Below are 12,311 nucleotides of genomic sequence, written 5' to 3' on the forward strand. Positions count from 1 at the left end.
CCTAGCTTGCTGCAATTTTCTGCTGATGGGCACAATCTCAATGGACACACCCTTCAAGGAAGCAACAGTTCCTCATTTTCTTCCCTGTGAGATACCTCCTCCCTTTGCCATGAGCCTCCTTTTTATAAGGCACCACCAGACCTGCCCCTTGTCCAGGTGTGACCAGGTAAAGCTGATCACACCCCTTCCACACTCCCCCAGGACCATCCCACCAGGCCAAGGCCCCTAAAAGGAGCAGTTCCTCCAAGTTCCAGTGCCGTGAAAAGACAAATCCATTTACACTCTGCAAGACTTCAAAATTAGATTCAAAGTTGTGCTATTTTATAGCATTTTCGGATGGTTTGCTACAGAATTACATTCTCTCTTGAGGGCTTGGGCTGGTGTTTTGCTCTTTACTGTGGTTTATTTCACCACTTCTCCTGCCTGGCAGAAAAGTACCCAAAAGCCTGAAGACCATTACCCTGCCTAGAAAACAAAACCAAAATCAAAAACCACTCCATGGTCAAGATTGTGGCTGCATTTAATTTATTGATCAATCAAAGCAGAGACTGATGCATAACAGTTGAGGGAGCAAGGAAGAGCATGTTTGATTGAAGAATTTGTGAGGGAAGTGTCATGTTGAAGGGTCCAGCTCCAGCGCTTAGCACTCTCCCTGGTGCCTGACGAACAGACCTCCAAGGCTGCGTCTGAAGAGAGAGAGGGAGACCAAAATTAGAGACATGGATCTCATTTTTATAGCCTAACTTCACCCAAATAACCCAAATGCCATTGTGGCTCTCAAAGTCAGAGTACTTTTCTTAACGTCCCGCCTCTTTTCAGATTCCTCAAGTTACACGCTTTCATAGGTTGAGGAGATTTGGGACAAACCCCATAATTTTGGACACCTCCTACGGTCACACTTTCAATCACCCTGACAGGGAGGCAGCCAGCTATGCTATGAGCCTGCAAGCGGGGATCTGCTTTTAATTGCAAGGGGAGGAGGAGAAGGCTCACTCAGGCTTAGGATCTGTGGTGCCTGGGGGGGGTGGCAGAGGAGCGAGTGCTGGGAGGGGAGCACGGGGCAGGGATGGGAGCTAACGGGAGCTCTGGGGCCTCCACCAGCTGCATGGGAGCTGCTCCGCTTCTATGGGCACGTGGTGAGCTCTGAACTTACGAGACAGCGTTGCAGAAGTGGCACTTGTTTGAGTAGGTCCTGCCGTCGGAGCCGCAGATGGGGGTGTACTCGGAGGTGCAGACCATGTTGCCGCCCTTCTGCTGGAAGTTGCCGCAGTCGATGTTTACATTTTGCTAATGGAACAAAAAAACAGGGCTTAAAACTTCTGGTGCCTGTATTTTCCTACATAAGTGCTCTATGTTTGTTTAGTATTTGTGATGTGGCAAAGCATGAAAGCGCTTTTCAGGAGCAGGGCTCTGTTGTTCCAGCAATTCTGTGGACTCAGAGAATGTGCTTGCCCGGAACAGCCTGGAGTAGGGAGATGGTGGAGGCAAAAAAAAAATCTAATAAATATTATTATAAGTAGTGGAATGATCATGCTGGTATTTCCAGGATGGCTCTCCCACTGGCTGCTCTGGTTCAGCAGGCAAGCAGAGGCAAGTGGACAGAAAGGGGGTGGTCACAAGCCCCAGTGCACCAAGTTCTCCACCACCCAAAGAATCACTGCTGCTAATAGTGCTGCTGCATCAATGATGCACCATCTCTTGCTCATCCAGCTTCACAGTAAGTGAAGGTCTCAGCACTTTCTGCCTGCCATTCCCAGATCAGAGAGGGGACCAAATATCTCAGCCACGGATTAAGTCCTATACCTGCTGACCGTGGCATAACTATTTTCCTCAAGTCCTATTTCCAGGCCAAATGCACCAGGACAGTGGAGGCATTTCTATTATTCACCCATGAAGTTGTGTTGCAAAATGTAAGAGCAGTTCAGAGTGCAGATTTCTGGCTTTACCTGGAAGCACTCTCCGTAGGTCTGCAGGTTCACATCCAGGCCGCTCCTTTGGGGGGAAAGCAAGTGGAGAATGAATGAGCAGAGTGCAGCTGCTCCATGAGCCAAACTACCCCTTTATGCTCCAAATACCAAAAAGAGAAATACTGATCCAAAAACCCTGCCCTACCCTGGGCCCTTCACTTACGCCACAGCAGTACAGAAGTGGCACTTGTTCCTGTAGGTGATGCCATTGGTGCCGCAGATGGGGGAGTACTCCGTGGTGCAGGGGGTGTTGAAACCGCTGCCAGGCTTCAGGAAACCAGTACAGTCGACCTGAAACAGTCCCAGAGCAGCATTTGAGTCTCTGCTTCCCTTTGCAGCAACCCTGTGTAACGGAGTGTGGTGCAAGAGACATTCCCCCCTCTACCCAGAGCTGCCTGATGAAAGGGGCTTCCAGGCAAAGTGTGGTGGATTTGAGGGAGCACAGATGAAATCCTGCCTGTGGGTACAGCATCAGCATCTGTTCTGAGGTGGGCTTCATCCCTGTCATCTTGGGGATTCTCCCCCTGAATGCCACCATGAAGGATCCTTGCCTAAAATACCTCACACCTTTCAAAAATGGAGTTTACACTCAGCTTTCTGCTCCTGCAATTACTCTGAGTGTATTGAAATGGGAGTCATTGTATTATGCAAAATTGCACAGACAGAATGTTTCTTTACTCTCTCTCTCCCTCTAAACTAAAAATAGACATTCTTTGTCACTTCGTGGTAGCTCCCTATATTGATACTAACTTTAACTTAACTTTGTGATAAACATTCTGATAGAATCAGGTTTTTTCTGTTACAAAATTATAGTTTAGTTGAAATTCAAACTTCTTCTGGGAATTTCTTAGCCACAACAAGCCTCTGAGTCTACATGTAAAGGGAAGTGTTTTCATAACACTGAATGAAACACTCTTGAAATCAATAAGCTTCCTTTCTAAACTCTGGTGTTTTACAGAAGATCTTTTGCCTTTTAAAACTCACTGATTTTAGCAGTCCAAACAAAACGCAAATTAAATTTCCTGCCAATCTGAAATTCTTCATTTTCACCCCATTTCTGAGAGCTAGCAATTGTGTGGGTTCAGTACAGAAGGAATCCTAGGCTAGGTTTGTGCCTGGCCTGTCACCCAGCAGGGGAAGGAACCAATCTCTGGCCATACCCTAACGCATCTTCCATCGTGTTTCTTGTCAAGGGCACGGTTGCGGCTGGAAGGAGAGAGGGAGAAGAAAAGCAGGGATTAATCTTTTCATGCCATGTTATCATCTCAATCATCAAGTCCCTCCACCCGTAAAGCCCCAGTAATTAATCAGATTCTGGAGCTTTGTCACAGAAGATCCCGCGCATTAAGGAAGACAGAAACTTAAGAAAATTCCAGTCCACCCCACGATTAGTCACAACCCCAAGGGCTTCTGCCTGATGCTTGAACTGGCGCTGTGGGTGATCAGGGGACTTTCTACTCACAAGAAGTCCCTGCAGAGGGAGCACTCGTTGGGGTAGGTGCGGCCATTGGTGCCGCACACGGGGGCGTAGTTGCGGGGACAGACGACGCTCATGGTTTTTCCACCCATCATGTAGGCAGCGCAGTTGGCCTGGGAAAGGGGACTCGTCATGTCTCCAAACAGACAGAGGGGTGTCCTTGCCCTAATCCTGGTTTTGCTGCACTGAGAGGCTACTGTGAGGAATCTCTACGGCTCCTCCATGGTGGAAGAAAATTTATATCGAGTATCTTACAACATAATGAAAGCGTCTCTCTGCTGTTAAGACTTAAAGTAATTTTGGTGAGAATTATGGGCAAAAATGATCATTCCTTGGGGAATCAAGACAGGGAAGATATTAGGCAGATATTCAATAGTCATATAGATTTTCTACTGGCACTCTGTGCTGTGCTGACTCGCATTCTACATTATTAATCGCTGTCTTTTTAATCATCAAAGTGCTAAATTATCTCTCTCTGACAAAGGTGTTTTCTTATGTTGGGAAAAGAGGTGCACTTAGGGGCACTTCTTTCTTATTCATTCTCCCTTTTTTTTTCCCTCAAGCATTCCCTGACATATAGTGTGAGTATGAATTATTCATCTAGACTTAGAAATCAAGACTAAGTGACAAAGATCTAATACTCACCCGTCTTTGAGCAACAGCAAGATCTACAATAAAAATAGAAATTACAAAATGTAAAAATTGTATTATGTCCTTCACTAAAATTCCTTTGGAATCGTCAATTTCCCTACAGAGTAGCCAAATACACCTTCTCATTACCAAGAAGTGATTATCCTCCCAAATGTTTCATCTACTCCAAGTAAATGCAAAATGATACACCGAGATTAAAAAAAAATCACTTATTTGTGAAACCAGAAATTTTGACTCACTAAACAAGAAATAGGACCTAAAATTTTATCCTTCTTTAGCTCCATAATCCCCACTAAGGCTCAAAAGCTTAAAGCAGAGATCCCATGTGTTTGTCTGCACAAGGGCGAAGCTCATTGGAAAGAGAGGCCGCGTATTCCCAAACCGCCGCATCCCCAAGAGGCTGCGCTCTCCTTCAGGATGCACAGAGACAGGGAAAGGATCAGGAGGTCTAGACCAGCATGGAGTGTAGCAAAAATGACAGAAATTTCTTACCAGAAAAGCAGGCAAGAAGGACCAGCCCCAGAAGGGCAGCACAGTTGGCCATCTTCATGCTGGCGGTGGTGGTGATGGCTGTTCCGTGTGGGTCGGTTGCCGGCGAGTCCGTGGATGGTTCTCAGCCTTGTCCCTCCCCAGTATATATAGGCATCTCCCCGACCTTGTGAAGTCATCACCAGAAAGTAATTATTTGCTCTGTAAACTAAGAAAATTGTATCGATTACCCAGTTGAGCTCCAAAGAATACTTGTTTGTTAGAGAGATGCCCAGAAGAATTAAACAAAAATGTGAGCTACACCCAGCTTGTTAACAAAGGCGTCTTGCTGTACAATGAGTGATTTGTACTTTCCAAACAGGAGCACTGTCTCAATAGCGGATGTTATGAAATGGAATATGGAAGTTGGGGAAGGGAAAAAAGAGCCCATTTGTTGGAAGTGTTTGACTTGTGCTCACCATATCACATATGCTAGACAGGAACTGGGCTCTGGGAGGCTTTCATGGTACAGCAGAGTGGGGTGACAGGAGCATGGGACATTTTACTGACATCATATCTAGGGTCTGGCAAGCATCAGTGCACTTTAAAGATGCTGAAGTCTCCGCAAATCCCTCCACACTCTCTCCTGTAATTTCCTGGTACACTGGATTTCTCACCCACAGAAAGTCATCACAAGATGAAAGCATTACAAAAACCCCCAGAAGTTTATTAGACATTTCTGTGTAGGAGCAAGAGTTATTCATCTGTTGGCAATGAGCACGAGTCTGATTAAGAAATTATGAGAATAAGTAGCCTTAAATCCGTACTGGGAATAATGTTTCCTATTAATGGCAAGCAACTGGTATTCTGTGCAGGTGAAATGGGTTTTTTAATGCCAAAGGCATTCCAGAAAAAAATCCAGTAACTGCAAACAGAAGGAGAGCTGTTAGGCTTCCCCCTTCTCCCTCAATTATATGGCATTAAATTTAGAGTGTCAGCTGAGAGTCGTGTTTTAGGGAAGATAAGTGATAAATAATGTGCTAGGCTCTGCTAAGTGGCTCGACTCTATCGCAAGTGTATGGAAAAACAAATAGGGGATATTGCATAAAATAATAAATTTTTGATTTAAGGTAGTCACGGAAGGAAGTGACGGATGGAACTTGTTTGTGCTTCAGAAGAAGCCTAATTCATACATGTGGCTTAAAGGCAGCCTGAGTTTTAAATAGAAAGTCAGAATCGGTTTTCTTATTATCCTGGGAGATGTTCAACACTTGGCATGAGCAGATAAATCATAAAAATGCAGCTGAAATTGTAAGGGAACCGTAGTCACAGAATGGAGCTTGTGGGATTTGGCCTGTTTATATCAATGAAATAATTTTCCTGAAAAATAAATGAATAATGCTATTTGGATCTCTTTCACAAATATCACAAGTTGAAGGGTTCCTTTGAAAGTTGTTTCTGTCGCATTCTTAGCATCCTGAGCGTGTTGACTTTCAGATTCCTTGAACTGATTGTGAGCACATTTGGAAAGGAAGCGGTAGTCACGGAAGCATTAATATTGATTAATCTCCAGGGGCAGGAATGCCAAAGTCTGAAAACAAAGCTTCCTCAGAACTTGTACCAGCCACCAGGGGAGGTGCTGCTTGCCAGCCCCGTGGCTGGGGGGGCTCCAGGAGCAGAGTCTGTCTCCTCTTCAGCCCTGCCACCCAAACTCCCCCATACCCACCTGCAGATCCGAGATCCCCATTAGCAGAACTGTGCTGCTTCTTCCTGCTGTGTTTCCTGCCAGGCTGGAGCCAGCAGGAGCTGTTGTGCCTGGCAGGTGTCTGCCAGGGAGCGGCATCACTCTCATGTTGAGCCAGCACCTGCCCTTTCATTAGCCAGATCCTCTGGGAGATCCGCTCTGCCTCACGTGCTGCCCCGAGGGTCTTGGTGGCCATCCAAAAAGCTCTTCTCCTCCAGCAGCCCCTGCCACTTCCCAGGGCAGCAGGGAGAAAAAGAGAAACGAGGAAAGAGCCTTGCTGCAGGGTCTGGGAGAAGGGATAGGAGACAAAGGGCAGTGGGCAGGGCAGGGCAGGAGAGCTGCTGGGACAGGTGTGACAGGGGATTGCACAAGGAGCAACAGGAAACAGAGGGAATGGGACAGCAGTAATCACAGGAGAGCAGATGGACTGAAAGCAGGCAGGAGCAGTGAAAAACAGCAGTGCTCACAACAGTGAGCCTTGGGAAATGTCATACACCTGTTGCAAATGGGAAGGGCAAAGTGAGCCCACCTGCCCAAAGCCCTGGGGTGTGTGTGATGGTGCCAGATTGTTCTCAGTGGTGCCCAGTGACAGGACAAGGAGAAGTGCCCATAACCTAAAACACAACAAGTTCCACCTCGACATGAGGAGAAAATTCTTTCCATTGAGAGCTGCAGAGCACTGGAACAGCTGCCCAGGGAGGTGGTGGAGTCTCCCTGGAGTCATCCCAAACCCGCTTGGCCATGCTCCTGTGTCACCTGCTCCAGGTGCCCCTGCTTTGGCAGGGGGTTTGGACTGGATGATCTCCAGAGATCACTTCCAACCCAAACTATCCTGTGATTCTGAGGCTCAGAAATATCATGATGGAGGGCTCAGTAAAGTGGCTTTGGAATTATTTTAATGTTACTACAGATACAAGATCTATCCAGAAGCTTAAATAAAACTCTTAAATAAAATGCTTCCTTGTATTTCAGACTCCTACAGGGCAAACATTCAGGAAGGTTATGGCATGAATGGGATCAATGTTGGCCATCATGCAATGGATCCTCTTGTATTAAGGTAAATTTCCAATAACTCTGGATTTCTAATCCAGCAGCATTTCTTCCCATAGCAGTGACAATTTCCTGGGAAGATTTTCCTCTGGTCTTGAGACTTCCTACCTCAAGTAAGTCCACAGCCGATCACAACCTAAAAAATTCTTCACTGATGATGCTCCCTGCTTTGGTTTGAAACTTGCCGTAGGCTTCATTTGGCTACAAAGAGCAACAACGGGGGTTTTTTCATCATTATTATTACTATTAAACACGAGGGTGGATGTGTGCACGCAGGATTTGCTGCCATGCCAGCAGCGGGGTCCCTGTGCTCGCTCCGCTCCGCGGCTGTCGCGGGCAGCGAGAACAAAGGGGCCGCAGTCCGGGCAGGAGGAGGGAGCTCCCTGCGGCTCCCGGGGATGAGGAGCAACCGCAGGAGATCCCGGCCGAGCTGCTGTTCCCAGACCTCTGCACACGGGGGCAGAGCTGGATCTTCTATGAGAACAGAAATTCAATTTACAGCCCGCAAAGCCCCTGCTCTAAGCCGCACTCACCTATTATTTCTCCTTGTAGTTCAGCTATCTGATTGCTGCCTGAATATCTCCAGTCTTTTAAGCATAGATGATATCACAGGCAAGGGTGTCTGGAATAATTTGACTGTCTGGAAGCTGCATGCTAACAGCGTAAGGTTGAGGATCCCAATCCCTCCGTGAATCTCAGCTCTGCCTCACTGCAATAGCTCTGACACAGCCAGCCCCCCAAAACACCTGCAATTAATTCACTTTTCAAATATAATTTTATTTTTCTCCACATCAAGTAAAAATGCAGTAATAAACCATTTCTCCTGACAGAAGCTACGGAGAGAAACTGCATTAACAGAAAGGTCTAGACTGGCCTGAGGTATATTTTGGCCAGCAACAAGTCAAATGATGCACAAAAATAGAAGGAATGATATAAAATAAAGCAGAACAAAATAAGTACATGCAATGTGTTAATCAGGTTGTGGGGTAATTGGATGGCATTTCCTGAATCCAAAACATCAGATAATAACATAAAGTGCTGAGGTACTGCTCAAAGAATTGTACCATAAAATACCTTGGCAGGCAGACAATGTTTCCTGCCTTGAATTTCCTGGAGGGAGAGTTAGATTAGTAATGGTGAGAGGATTTGTGCTGTTGTGGCAGGATTTTATTGAGAAGCAATGAAAAAAATTATTTCCAACGAGATGCTCATAAAGGAGAATTCTCTTCCTCTCCATCTTAAGGAGCATCCAGGATGAGCTGCTGCGGCAGGAGGCCGGGGGCTCCGCTGGGGTCCTGCTCTGCCCTTGGTCACTCCTGAGCAGTCACAGAGGATTTATCATTTCTACTCACAGAAATTGCCCTTAATTGCCTGCTGGATTTTCCTGTTTAGCAGACATGCCCCTGCAAGAGGCCTCTGAGCATCACGGGGGTCTCCAGCACGACCGGGAGCTCTGCTGGTTCCCGAGGCATCGCGGCTCCTCAGGGCCATCCTCATCCTTCCTGCTGCTGCCCGAGGAAAAAATAACTGCTGCAGCTGCTGCTCTCCTACCCTGACTCCCACGCTCTGCAGAGGGGGAGAAGAAGGAGATTGAATGTGCCCCACACCCCCAGCACCACCTCCCAGAGCCTCAATTTATCCTGGTGCCCAGAAATCGCGTCTGACACTGAAAAGCCTTCCTGCACACAGACAGGAGGGACATTCCAGCCCCAGGAAGGGACTTGGCACTAAATGGTTGCAGAGAATCATGTATTTTGGAAATAAATTGTCTCCTTTTAGAGAGCTGCTCTCTGCAGTCTCTGGGAAGTGACACATTGTCACTTAAGATCATTAACTATTTGACTGTGAGGCTGCTGCCTCTGCAGCACGCGGCACTGGCAGCGCCTGGCTGTTAATGAATAATAAATTAACACCACGACTCTGAGCCCTTCCTTTCATCAGCCGAGGTTTCCAGGGGCCGGAGAATCTCAAAGGATCCTCTACAAGCGACAGTCAAGGTAATTACCTTCAACCAGCAGCTAAGTGATGGGTGAGGTGCCCAGATGGGCTCAGTGGTTGGCAGCATCCCCTGGACATCAGCTCTGTTAGCTCTGGCTGCCCACGGGTTTTCTGCAGTGCCCCTCAGCAATGAACCAGCGTGGGCAGCCCAGAGAAAACACCCTGTGACATTGCTCTGGGGAGCAGAGCAGATTGCAAAACGCTTTCTCTCAGCTACAGGTGAGTTTTCAATCCTGCTCGTGAGGTGGAGGCAGCTTGGAATGTGACCTTCCTCACATGTTCTCCTGCAGGTGTAAGAAACTGGGGACAACCCTGGAAACTGAAACAGGGGTGAGCAGCTCATTGTGCCAGCAAGACCCCTTCTGCGTGGCAGAACAGCGCCAGAACACCCCAATTAGAAGTCTTGGGACTCTCTCTAATTATATTAATATTTAGGTTTGCCCAGGGCCTCTTGGTGCTGCCAGGCTACAGAGAGTGAGGCTGGGTGAGGCTGCAGGTATTTCACAGCAGCTGCTGGGGAGGGAGGCAGCTCCTCTCAGCCAGGCTCCTCTCAGTGTCTGTCGGATCCCCTCAGAGCAAGAAATGGAGAGGAGCACCAGGATGCATCTCCAGCCTGGGTTTTATTTTGGAAAGCTGGATGAAGGCAGATGCCCACAAAAGCTGCCCATTGCCTTTGCAGTTGGGGTTGATGTTTTTGTAGATCAGAACACCCTTCTCCCTCTCCCCTGTAATTTGCCCATTAATTCCCACACCCCAGGGTTGTTGCAGTGGTATAATCATGCAGCCTGCTAGGTAAAGCCAGAGTGAGACTAAAGAACAACATAAATGCTGGGTCTCTTTTTTATTATCAGAGGTTTCAGGGTTGATAAGAGGTTTTCAAGGCTCAGGGGTTTAGGAAGTCATCTGCCATGGGGAACATTGTCAGGGGGGGATGCTCTTTCTCAGCTGAATCCTGTCAAGAACTTAACAGGCTTCAAGAGACCTCAAGGAAAGAGCTCCACGGCTTCTCCTGCAGAGAAAAAAATCAGTAAGAAATCAGTACCTCAGAGACAGAACAGCTGAGCTTTTACTGTTGGTCTGTCCCTCTGCACCACAGAGGGACTTCTGAACTCTATTCCACCTATTTCCTTTTATTAGTGACATATAAAGACAAGAAAAGTTCTTAATTTAAAAGACCAAATAGTCTGTAAGAAACAGACTTTGCTGAGAGAAAGCTGTTTTGCAAATCACTTAAGAGGAAAACGTGGAACACAATGTTGTCTCTTTATATCTGAAAGAATGGAGTTCCTAGCAAACTCTCCCAAAAAAGCAAAAAAAAAAAATTACCATTGCTGGTGAGAGAAAAAAAACATATGAAATAAAAGAAATTTACTTCTCCAGCCAGTGCCCAAGACTGATTAGCCAGTTTAAGCTAAATTAATCCACCACTGAGTAGGTGAAGGGATTTATTCCATACGTACAGGAAGGCATTGCAGAACGTGCATTTATTGGGGTAGGTGACACCATCAGACCCACAGTGGGGAACATACTCCATGGTACACATATTCCTGATAGCCCTCTGGTTCCTGCAGTAGGCAGATGCAGCCTGTATTCACAAAAAAAAAAAAAAAGCTCTCAACCAAAGCTGGGTGAGAAAAGTGACATCAGGAGGCCCCACACACCCCTTGAGCTGCCCCCTTGCTGCCCAGATGCTGAGGAAAAGCCCAGGGACAGGGCAGGAGGCAGTGGAGTGCTGCCTCCAGCCATGCAGAGCCTGGGTAACCACTGCAAATGGTGCTGCAGTAACTTTGACATCAACTTGGACATGAGCTGAATGCTGCCCTACTTGTTGAAGCTATCACCAGATGAAAATGGCAATTTCACCCGATAATATCTGTGGCAAATATTGCTCAGGCAGCTGGGTGTCTCAGGATTTTGAAAGGCTCCATCATGATGTGATTAGTAAAGATTTATACAGAAACTGCTTTAAGGAAAGAAAGGATGGAGAATAGAAAAATCTGTCCCTTACCTGCAGCGCATCAGTAGCTGGAACTAAAAAAAAAGAAGAAGAACAAATTAAATATGTTACAAATGTAATTCATAGATTCTGTTAAAATCTGAGAATGCATGCCCTGAATACATATCTTCCAACTCCCTGTGTGCTAGCAAATTATTCTTAGACAAAAGGAATTTCAGGCAAAATGTTGTGCCATACTGTATGTTGATTCTGTAGTATTTTTATTTAATGAGGGTTACAGTCAAAATGGAAAAAGCTGTGTAAAACAAAAAAAGAGAAAGGCATTTTCTATGGTTCAAAGGATGGAACAGGACATGAACTCAAAGCAAAGCAAATTATTGAGGTAAAGAGGGACATAAAGCTGACAAGTACACAGAGACAGCATCTTATATGCATTGCTAATATTATTTTTAAATAAGAATAATATTTAGTGAGAGGTGAATTTATAAAGCTCCTACAGCAATTCAGGCTCTCCAACTACACCTCGGTTCAGGATGACTACAAGAAATGTTCACTTTCATTCAGTAAAATTATTTGTGTTTCTGCAACATTTCAGAGGTTAAGTACTGGTTGTCTGAGTCTCCGGGTTGCACCACGTACATGTCACTTCTTTCATTATGCATAAACTAGCACTGAGAGTAGAGCTGTTCCCACAGTTGTTCTTACCCACTCAGTTCTGTTGCTAAAATATTACCCCATAAGTGATAGTCTCTGATGTCAAGTCTTTTCAACACTATCTTTCTAGGAGTAAATAAGTCCTTGCAGAACGGAGCTCTTTCCAGTCTGAGGATGTTTTTTTGTGGTTTTGAAGACAGCCAGCGCTTACTCCGAGGCACAGCCACTCACCTGAGATGCTGAAAAGGGCCAGAGAGAGCAGAAGCAGCACCCCCGTGATCTTCATGGTGGCTGGATGAGCTGTGAGCAGCAGAGCTTGGCTTTTGCTCAGGAAACACAACCTGG

The 12,311-nt window shown here is 46.3% G+C and overlaps 2 protein-coding genes across 2 annotated transcripts; both read right to left on the bottom strand.

The window, feature by feature from the left end:
- Positions 1-553: 553 nt before the first annotated feature.
- On the bottom strand, positions 554-4,686 carry LOC115908737 (ovomucoid-like). The gene is made up of 8 exons (XM_030957553.1): positions 4,588-4,686; positions 4,090-4,112; positions 3,430-3,557; positions 3,128-3,173; positions 2,131-2,258; positions 1,947-1,992; positions 1,154-1,287; positions 554-686 (listed from the first exon to the last, which is right to left on the bottom strand). The coding sequence occupies exons 1-8, from the start codon at positions 4,643-4,645 to the stop codon at positions 641-643; spliced, it is 609 nt and encodes a 202-aa protein (XP_030813413.1). The 5' UTR covers positions 4,646-4,686; the 3' UTR covers positions 554-640.
- Positions 4,687-10,318: 5,632 nt separating this feature from the next.
- LOC115908738 (ovomucoid-like) lies at positions 10,319-12,252 on the bottom strand. The gene is made up of 4 exons (XM_030957554.1): positions 12,198-12,252; positions 11,364-11,386; positions 10,816-10,940; positions 10,319-10,364 (listed from the first exon to the last, which is right to left on the bottom strand). The coding sequence occupies exons 1-4, from the start codon at positions 12,250-12,252 to the stop codon at positions 10,319-10,321; spliced, it is 249 nt and encodes an 82-aa protein (XP_030813414.1).
- Between the last annotated feature and the right edge of the window lie 59 nt (positions 12,253-12,311).

This window comes from Camarhynchus parvulus, chromosome 13 (assembly GCF_901933205.1).
Source record: "Camarhynchus parvulus chromosome 13, STF_HiC, whole genome shotgun sequence".
Lineage (NCBI taxonomy): Eukaryota > Metazoa > Chordata > Aves > Passeriformes > Thraupidae > Camarhynchus > Camarhynchus parvulus.